Genomic DNA, 10,556 nt, shown 5'->3' on the forward strand with positions numbered 1-10,556 from the left:
AGTCGCAATAGGGACAAGCCATCCACAACCTACATCCATTGGTTGCCTCTACAGGACCCCCCCCTCCCACCTAATACGTGAAATGGCCATGTCGATCCCATCTGTGCAAAGATCCGCATATAGGCCAGGGTTGCCGGCTAGTTCATTTGCAATGCTTCTTCTTACCAACCCCCACATATTTGGTCACCGTATATGTAATCTGCCACAACGCGGAACCCACAGTTGTCGTCGCCAACCACGTCCACATATTCTTTAACAAACGGAAAAATGATTTCAGGAATAACCTATGAATTCTGGATAAAATCTGCAGAAAAAATATATTAACAATATTATTATAAGGAAAAATAAATAATAATACTGTTATATTAAACGTATTTTAATAATATTATTATATAAAAAATTACCCCATGTAGAAGCACTGTAACCCCGACCTCGTGATGACCTGACACGACCACAACCACGACACTAATGACTGTACTCCTAATCACTCGGGTCCCGCTTGGTAGATGCGCTCCCCTTCGGTCTACCTCTATAATAGGTCTAATCAGCCCCAACTCCCGATCCGTGAAAATAGCCGTCGGATGCACATCATTGCCAATCAAGTTCCTCAGCCTCTCCAACACCCATCTATCGTCCTTTAAAATGGCATAAGCTATAAGGAAGTTTTTGTTCGTCGGTGTCATCCCAATAATCTCGAAGAAAGGCATGTTGTACTTGTTGGTTTTGTAGGTGGAATCCATACCAATGACCCAATAGTAGCGTCGTAGTAACTCCACACAATCTAGATGCGCTAAATAAATGTGACTCAACGCAATTGTATCCTGATCAGCAAGCGTCCAATGTAGGTGATAAAACTGCCCCACCACGTCTCTACACTCAAAACTGGACCTCCTCGGACTATCTCTGTAGTTGTACACTTGTCTGCGTGTAGGGTTATCTGATGGATTTTTCTCCTGAAGGGATGCCAAAATAGCACACAGTTTAACTTGAGCCGCACTCGTATCTCGCACAATGAGTTGGACGCCGGACTCAATCCACTCATATGACGATATCCCTAAAGATACACTGCTAAATCATGATTGTGCAAACTTTTAATTGCAATAACAACCCATGCAACGCGAAACAATCTCACCACAATTGTAAAGGTGCATTTGCACGCTTTTGTCTTAGTATTTTTTCTGTGAAGAGGAATAAGAATATGTCAAACCTCCTCTATACTGCTCACCCCGTAAACATCTCTGAATCTTCTGAGTCCCCCCTACTTTGTGAGAAGATATAATCAATTCGAATCCAATTTGAATATCAATTGTTTTAGCCCTTTTAATCGCTTCAGAATCACTTTCAAACAGCTCTGCGACATTGAATTGTCCACTGTAGTGTGTGTGTGTCTATATATATATATATATATATATATATATATATATATATATATGTATAGACCGACAAAATCTTCAAATTGAACCTGTAAAATATATATAACTAATATTAACATTTGTATTATTATTAATAAATAATCAAATTATTAATTTAAAAAAAAAGCGGAAAACACCCTCTGATGCCGTTTTCTCCTTGTAGAAAACGCTATAGGGGGCGTTTTCTTCTTGTCGAAAACGCCCTCCAAGGGCGTTTTCAGGCAAGGGGCCGACGCATACCGGGGGCGTCGGCCCCTTATTTATGTAGAAATTTAAAAAAATAAAAATAAAAAGCTTTAAACGATAAAAATTATAAATTACCCCGCAAGTGGACAGAACACTTGATTCTGGGTCTTCATACTCGTTTTCGGACAAATTTCGAACGTCGTCCGTCGTCGTATTCGAATGCGGTTGATAGAATGTTTTTTTTTAGTAAAAACGACAAATTTATAAAAAAACAAGAGTGGTGGCTAGTAATTAGGGCGGTGAATAGTAACACCCTTTTGAATTTGAAAATCCTATGAGAAACTACTATTCATGCTGCATCTGTTTTAGCGGGACATAGGTGGATTCGAATTTTGAGTAGGCTCAAATTTAGAGCTCGAAAAGAGCCTGGCTCGAGCTTGTTCGTGAATCTATTAATTAAAGGAATGGATTTTTATTTTAATGGTGTTCAATTTGTTTACATTTATAAATTGATCGTATTTGAGCGTGCAAGCTCACTCGAGTTTACATTTGCAAATGAATTTCTATATAAAATTGATTACGGATTTGTGAGCTTGTTCATATGAACTTGATGAAAAGTGCATGAATTCTTGTATGTGAGTAATTTAATAAAGTTATAAAGTTTTTAGTTCACCGGACGAGTATGGTTCGTGTTCGTTACTTCATACACCACTGAGTTTAATTTGTATTCCTTCATTTTTAATATCAAACCAGCCAAGCTCGAACTTTATCTTATAAATAAACAAATTCAATCTGAGATTATTTAGCATTGAAAAGAACGATATCACACTCAGTTTGTTTAGCATCTAAACGAACTAATAAGAACTGAATTCAAGCCCAATATTAAGACTTCATTCATATAACAAACTGCACACAAATACATCAAAACTTTGGTCAGCTCGATTTATTTTACAATTGCAGTCAGATCTGATTATCTTGTTCGATACTTAATTGGAGATTGTTGAGATAAGTAAATCGAATCCAAACAACTTGAAAGTAATTATAAAAATAATATAAAATTAGTCAAAAAAATTGATACTATAATTTAAAAACATTATTTTTATACAATTAGTATTTTTCATTTATATATTTGTACTTTATACGTGCTATATTAAATATGTATTAAAAATGTATGACCACCGTATCTTTGATGTATTTTATATATTTTATACGCAAAATTAGACGCATAAAAAGGAAAAATTTTAAGTAAAGAATAAATTTTTTGAGCTTAAAACTTATTATTAGAATTGAGAGTTTTTTTTTTGATAATTTTATGTTTGTTTCTAAATTTTATTTTAATATATAAACATATATAAATGTACTTTTTGTATGTATAAATTTTTTTGTTTTTGATAATTATGGAGGAAAAGCGCTTTCGGGAGGAATAAAATACACGACTTTCTGATGCTCAGCATTTATACTATTCGACGTATAGCTCCTTGGCATATATAATTAATTTTGAAAAATCGGTTATTTCATATATTTTTTTAATTTTTCATTTTTAATACGGTTGATAATATATTTTTCTATAAATTACTATACATAATACTTTAAATAAAAATTAATTATCATTAAGATTATAAAAGAAAGTCTTCTAAAAAAAAATTATAAAAAAAGTTAAATTATTTAAAAAGAAGAAACTAGCTTAGTGATATAAAAGCTCAAATTCTTTATTTTAGCTATAATTCCCACTCATCTTCTCTAATTACTCTCTCCCACACTAAACTTTCCTTTTTCCATCAGCTACTACCCATCCTTCCAAAACCCTTCCACTTCCCATTTCCCCTCTCCTTCAAAACCCTAACCCTAACCCAAAAATGTCCTCCAAATCCAAGAAATCAACCCCACAAAAACCAACCCACCACCCCTACTTCAAGGCCGGCGCAATGGTGGAAGCCTCGTCGGACGACGACGGCTTCCGCGGCTCCTGGTACATCGGCAAGATAGTGCGGCGAGCAACAACGAAAGACCCTAACAAATTCTTGGTAGAGTACGAGACACTCTTTAGAGACGAAGTAGGAAAGAATCCGTTGAAGGAAATTTACGATGTTGCTCAGTTACGGCCATTAGCTCCGAGAGAGAAGAACCGGAAATTTAGATTTGGCGAGAAAGTTGACGCTTATCACAGTGACGGGTGGTGGGAGGGTTCTATAACGGAGGAGTGTGAGGATGGGAAGTTTGCTGTTTATTTTAAAGGCTCCAAGGAGCAGATTGTGTTTGGTTCGGAGGTTTTGAGGTTGCATAGAGAGTGGGTTGATGGGGAATGGAAGCCTCCTTTGGAGGTTGAAGACGGGTCTCGGTCTCGGGATAGGATTTTGAAAGAGGTGGAGACTGTGAAATTGGAGGTGGTCAAAGAGGATAAGAATAAAGAAGTGGTGAGAACTTTGTTGAGATATTTAATGCGATTTTCGCTCGTGAAATTTTGTTATTGAATGTGATTTTGAAATTGCTTATGATTCTTACAGTATGATACAGATGGTTTGCCTGAGGAATCATGTGTTCATGAGTTTTTGTATGTTTCAATTTGATTATTGCAATGCACTGATTTAGCATGATTATGTGATGTGTGGATTGATTTTCGTGTTACGGAATGATACATTATTGCATTACTTTTTGTGGTTATGATATTTAGATGCTGGACTGAAATAGAAAGATTCAGCAATTAGTATCTGCATTTTGTCTAATGGTGAATTGGGGACGCAATTTTCAGAGCAACAATTGATAGAGACAAAGCTAAATTTTTATTTTTACGAAATTATTCTCTTATATTGATAAGAAAGAAATGGATTCAAATTAAAAGAGGGTAATTTGTCAAAATTTTAAATATTGTTCTTTCACTATTAACTGTTGCTCCGGAAATAGTGTTATCCTTTATCTAGTTACCTTATTTTTCTTTTCTTTAAATTTAAATTTTTTGTTGGCGTATTATCTGTTTATCATGATTATCTGCTTTTCAAATCATGAGCTGCTTGAGTATTGATTTGCAGACAGTGCCGACTACTTTTGAAGTGAATGACATTGAAGCAGAGACAGAAGAGGGGTTTAGCAAGGGAATGGAGGTTGAGATCAGTAGTGATGAAGAAGGTTTTCAAGGTGCTTGGTTTGCAGGAACTATTGTTGAAGCGGTGGGAAAGAACAAGTACCTTATTGAGTATAAAAACTTGAGAACAGACGATGATACTGGTTTTCTAAGAGAGGAGATTATTACTGGAAACATAAGGCCCTGTCCACCAGAAACCGTAATGCTTGAACGTTTTAAATATCTGGATGAAGTCGATGCTTTATATAATGATGGTTGGTGGGTGGGTGTTATTTCTAAGGTTCTCGGTGATGAAAAGTATATAGTGTATTTCAGGGATAACAATGAGGAATTGACATTCCGACACTCTGAATTGAGGCTGCATCAGGATTGGATAGCTGGTGAATGGATTGCGCCTTCATCGGTATGACATCATTATTTGAGCAAATTATAGTATTAGTGATGATATGTCTCTTGTTGTTGGTATGTTTCTAGAGTCAAATGGAGTCCTTTTTTGATTTGTCATTTAATTCATGCTAGATGATGAGAAAATCTGAAGCTCATTTAGGTTTTCGAAAGCAGTCTTTTGCTGATATTTGTTGGTCACCAGTGTTTTCAACCCTTTACTTCGTGTGTGCTCAAATCTGGAATACTGGGTTTGTACCTATAAATAATAACTTAGCTCATATTTAGTACTGGTTGGTGAGTTAGGTTATGAACATGTTGCTACTTTATGTCGGAGCCCTACCTGAGACCAACTCTTGTCTATGCATATGCCTTATCGGCTGGTAGGCAGCTTTTTTCATGATGTGACATTTCTGTAATGCTAAACCTTGTCGAGTCAATTTTTAATTTGGTCACCGTGTGAAGTCTCTTTGCTCTATGATTAAAAACATGCTTATACAGTGATTTTCTCTCAGGCTATGATACAGTAATTGCTGGAAGAACTGCAAGGTAGTTTGTATGATCATCGGCAGTGTTACATGTAGATACTAAAATCCGGCTTCTTACGATATTCTGTGTGAAAGTAGCGGAAGCCAAATTTTTCCGAGCTATATCACCTAGACAAGTTGCTCATCCTTGGCTTTTTGAATCTCCAGTTATATAGTATTAGGTATACATATGTTGATTTCTTTTAGACTTTGGACTTCTCTAAATGCAACTTCGAACTGATCGGAAAATGCAGTGTAGTTTTAATTTTCCCCGCACATTGTTGTACAATGTCAATGACCATCTGAAGTCTGTATCCCCTTGAGGGGATTACCATTTACCTATTTGTTCTTACTGTTTTTCTCTTTACGCTCGCGGAAGTTCGTATTAGGATGACCTTATTTTCATAGCAAGAACTGTTGAAAATAGCAAAATGCATATTTGGATCCTTACACTTGTTCGCTTTTTGGTATTGAATCCTTCCGTTTTTATTTGTTAATATTGAGTATACATTTTGAACTTTGTAAATATTTAGGTTCCTTTGAAGTGCTTGTGGATAGTTTTTTTTTCGTTTTCGTTCATTATTTAAATTTAGTTTCTGTAGTTTAGTTTTTAGTGATATTAATTTTTTAAACTGTTTCTTTTTGTGTATTTAATTCCTTTAACACCTTTTGTGATGGAGGGATTCAATATTTACAAAGTTAAACAGTTAATTTTTACAGACCTTAAAAACAAGGTAAGTGCATGAATTTATTGCCAAAAATAAGACATACCAATGGACTTATATATGGGTTATTTCTCAAAAACAGAGTAAAATGCCTTGCATTCTATAAAATTTTGCTATTTTATTGAAAGAAAAAAGATGTAAATTGATGTGGAGGTAATCTAGTAAATTCTAAAAATTCCTTTTAAATAGGGAATAATTTTATTTGTTTGCTTCATTGCCTGCCTCAAAAATAGACAATTTGAATGCTAATGCTTTATACAGGAAATTTAGATAATGACATGAAAGACAATTACGAAAGTACAATCATCCAACCGTTCTCTATTAATCCTTCATTAAATTATCCAACTGCCATCTTTAAATTCATTGTTGAAGTCACATTAAATGTCAGATTAACACCATTTCTTTTTTTCAGAATTCTGTGGACAGGGAAATACTGCAATGTGATTATTAAGGGTTTAACTGAGCTCGTGAGCTGCTCAGAATTTTTACACAAAAGCTGCTCAAAATTAATTCGAAAAATATTTCAAAATCGATCTATATTAATCAAATATAACTCGAATATTAAAATACTCGACTCAATAAACTCAAAAAAACTATTAAACTTTTGTTAATTGATCTTTTTATATTTCTTTTATAATTATCAATATTTATTATAATATATTCATTTTATATTAAAATTTAATTTTTAATCGAATCGAATCCCAACTACATTACCGAGTTTGAATTCCTAAAATAAAATCGCATCGAAATTAAGTTATAAATTTTATAATTGAGTCGAGCTTAGCATTGAACAAATTGTAAAATTATTGAACAAGAAAACCAAATTATAAAACACTAAAAACATTTTATTACCAGCAGACACCAGTAAAACAAGTTCAACATGAAAACAGATAGCAAAACATAACAGATACTAAAACACTCGTTTAATCAGTGTCAACATTCAGACACACAACAGAAACAGAATCCAACTCAAACCTCCTTCACTTCCACCGGAGCGGCGGCGGCGGCACTGGCATTGACATCCTTAACATCCTTAACTTCCTTCTCCTCCACCACAAAAGCAGACACAGGAAAAGACCTATACAGACCAGCAGGTGTCTGAAAAGTGATCTTATCAGCAGATGTTTCATCAACGTAAATATCACTTAAACTAATCCAAATCAACAGCTCCTTAGTCTTAACACCTGTTAATTTCTTGATCTTCTTATCCTCAACAACAGCAGTAACTTCTGGAGCATAGCTCACTAGTTTGCTGATCTTTTCGAACTTGTGAGTTATGCTTTTCTTTTGCTTGAGCCACACGAAACCTGACTCTCTGTGGTAGCCACATTCTTCAATGTCGTGTAGTGGTAAGAGCCCGTTTGGTAAGCCCACTTCTTTGAGTAATTCTTTGGTTTTTTGCTGGCACAGTTCGTCTCCGTGGTATACTTCTGCTTTGGCCTTGATTTCTTCTGTTACGAGAGACATTTTTTGTTCAGCTTCAGTTTTTTTTTGAAATGAATTTGCTTTGAGAGATGAATGGTTTAAGCTTTGAAGAAATGTGTAGGGTTAATATAGGAATAGTGTTGTGGATTTGCCCTTATTTAGTACCTAAATTGCCATAGTGCCATTAGTGGATTCCCATACCTCTTGACAAAAAAGGGTTAACAGTATTAAAATGAGAAGTTTATTTGTCCAAAAAGTATGATTTTTTTTATGTTAAAGGAAAGGCCAAATGTCTTAAAAAGACCAAAGCTTTCACAAAAGTTCTGACCCTTCAATTTTGTCGATTTTGGCCAAAAACTGATTATTTGGTTTCACAAAAGTCCCGGCCTTATAATTTTTTCGATTTTGACCAAAAATAGATTATTTGGTTTCACAAAAGTCATGACCTTTCAATATATGTGCATGCCACGTAGGGGCCACATAGGCAAATTGAAATCAAATTGAGAGTTGACCACAATTGAAACCAAATAATATGTTTTTGGCCAAAATTGACAAAATTAAAAGATCATGATTTTTGTAAATTTTTTATGAAAATTTTAGCCTTTTTATAACATTTGGACTACAGGAAATGAACATTTGTTGGTGAAGAATCATTTACAAAATCAAAGAAGATTTGAGTTAGCTTATCAAACATCTTTGTTTGACTTAGATAGGTCATTCACACAAATTTTTCTACATGTCTTTTGCATAAGCAAAATTGTAATGGCAATGTATTTTAAGTTCGTGTGTTCGATTCCGACTTCTATAGCCTGTTATCCGATAGATTTTTAGAAAATTACTATATACTAACACCCAACATTTCTACATATTTAAAAAAAGGTTTAATCACCAAAAAATGCCAAATCTATACGTTTTGTATCAATTATAGCCAAACCTTTAAAAATCACCAGATTTAGCCAAACCTTATATGTTCTGTTTCTTTTTAAGCCATTTTTGAAGCGAACCGGTTTTTTTGACACCGTGTCGTCCACGTCACCGCCAACTAAGCAATTGGCTGGCATGGCAGCTGAAATATTTAAATAAGGTTTGGTTATAACTGACACAAAAAATATAGGTTTGGTATTTTTTGAGTGAATATACCTAATTTTAAATTCAAGCCAATTTTAAAATTTAATAATTAGTAAATTAATTATATCATTTATGAAATTTATATATATTTAAAAATAATTAATATTTCCTATTTAATACTAATTAAAATTAATTTTAATTTTTTATTAAACCTAATTAAATCTAATAAATTTATATTATAATACATTTTAATGAATATGTAATTAAAAAAATGAATTAACGTATTACTTAGGAATTAATATTGAATTAAATTTGGTGAAAGGATTTAATGTTTATGATGATTTTGAACTTGATTTAGTATTTTTAATGTTGTTGAGATTTTGTTATGACTGGATTTAGGTAATAAATAAAATAGTTATGTATAAATTAAGGTGATTTTTTGGCTATGTCGAGTAAAATGACATATGCGTTTATGCTTATAAACATCATGATATATATTGATTACACCACAATGAGCTTCACTTTTTAAAGAAAAAAAATGAGAAAATAATTAAACTCATCCTTTAAATAAACAGTCTATTCAGTAATTATTTTTATATTTATATGTGTATAGTTGACTTATGAACACTGTCATATGTTTGTTGTGTATATTACTCTCAGATTGTTCGTCGGAAGACGAACAATTGGGTCTCAAACGGCGGCGGTGTCAAAGAATCGACGACTGGAATTTAAAAAAATAAATTTTAAGATGAATATGATATTTTTTGTTTTTATTATAATTTAAATTAATTATATATCCCTCAAATATGTAAAAAAAATATTATAATTATTTAAATTTAGTAAAAATAAATTAATTTTAATTAGCGTTAAATAAAAATATTATTTTTTAAATATATATGAATTTTATTATAATATAATTAATCATTTAATTATTTAATTTTATTCATCAAAAAATACCAAACCTATGCATTTTGTGTCAGTTATAGCCAAACCTTATTTAAATATTTCAGCTGACATGCCAGCCAATTGCTTAGTTGGCGGTGACGTGGACGACACGGTGTCAAAAAAACCGGTTCGATTCAAAAATGGCTAAAAAAGAAACAGAACATATAAGGTTTGGCTAAATCTGGTGATTTTTAAAGGTTTTGCTATAATTGACACAAAACGTATAGGTTTGGCATTTTTTGGTGATTAAGCCTTAAAAAAAATGTACTAGTATAATCTAACACCCAACATTTAACTACTAATATTTATGTCAATTAAAAGGTAAAATTGTAATTAAGTTGAAGAAGAAGGGTAGAGAGTGATGATGTAAATGCATTTAAGTGACAGTTGGAAATTGATGGCAAAATTAAAGAAGGAAGAGGGTAGTTGGAGAAGGTTACCAATAGGAGTCAACCACGTGCAATTTAATTAAAGTGACGTGTTAAATGTATAATAATGGTAATGGTATGGCGTAAATTTTCATTTTTCGGTGCTATAAGACATACTCACAAAATTACTACAAATGTTAAGACTCATTACAAATCAGCAACATGTGTCTTAATATCTATTGTTTGACATGACCAAATCCAATTGTTCCCATTATATAAATATAGTATTGTTTTTTCTTTGAAATTACACATGCTTTTCACTTTTCAATGAGCTAGATAGATGCTTCTAAGTTATAAGTACTTTTCATGTGAAATATAATTCAATCAACAACTAAATATTTATGCAATCTTTTAGCAAAAGATATAGTATTATATTC

At 32.8% G+C, this 10,556-nt stretch overlaps 2 protein-coding genes across 2 annotated transcripts; one reads left to right on the forward strand and one right to left on the reverse strand.

Annotated features, from left to right (window-relative positions):
* Window positions 1-3,314: 3,314 nt before the first annotated feature.
* On the forward strand, window positions 3,315-5,926 carry LOC126673401 (protein AGENET DOMAIN (AGD)-CONTAINING P1). Its single transcript, XM_050367536.2, has 3 exons — window positions 3,315-4,012; window positions 4,625-5,080; window positions 5,577-5,926. The coding sequence occupies exons 1-3, from the start codon at window positions 3,455-3,457 to the stop codon at window positions 5,589-5,591; spliced, it is 1,029 nt and encodes a 342-aa protein (XP_050223493.1). The 5' UTR covers window positions 3,315-3,454; the 3' UTR covers window positions 5,592-5,926.
* Window positions 5,927-7,137: 1,211 nt separating this feature from the next.
* LOC126675569 (uncharacterized) lies at window positions 7,138-7,848 on the reverse strand. Its single transcript, XM_050370221.2, has one exon. The coding sequence runs from the start codon at window positions 7,778-7,780 to the stop codon at window positions 7,283-7,285; it is 498 nt and encodes a 165-aa protein (XP_050226178.1). The 5' UTR covers window positions 7,781-7,848; the 3' UTR covers window positions 7,138-7,282.
* Window positions 7,849-10,556: the final 2,708 nt, after the last annotated feature.

This window comes from Mercurialis annua, linkage group LG3, assembly GCF_937616625.2.
Source record: "Mercurialis annua linkage group LG3, ddMerAnnu1.2, whole genome shotgun sequence".
Classification (NCBI taxonomy): domain Eukaryota; kingdom Viridiplantae; phylum Streptophyta; class Magnoliopsida; order Malpighiales; family Euphorbiaceae; genus Mercurialis; species Mercurialis annua.

Coding starts and splice junctions, on each gene's coding strand:
- LOC126673401 (XM_050367536.2), top strand. CDS start 3,455: ATGTCCTCCAAATCCAAGAAATCAACCCCACAAAAACCAACCCACCAC. Junction 4,013..4,624: donor AGGATAAGAATAAAGAAGTG/GTGAGAACTTTG, acceptor ATTGATTTGCAG/ACAGTGCCGACTACTTTTGA.
- LOC126675569 (XM_050370221.2), bottom strand. CDS start 7,780: ATGTCTCTCGTAACAGAAGAAATCAAGGCCAAAGCAGAAGTATACCAC.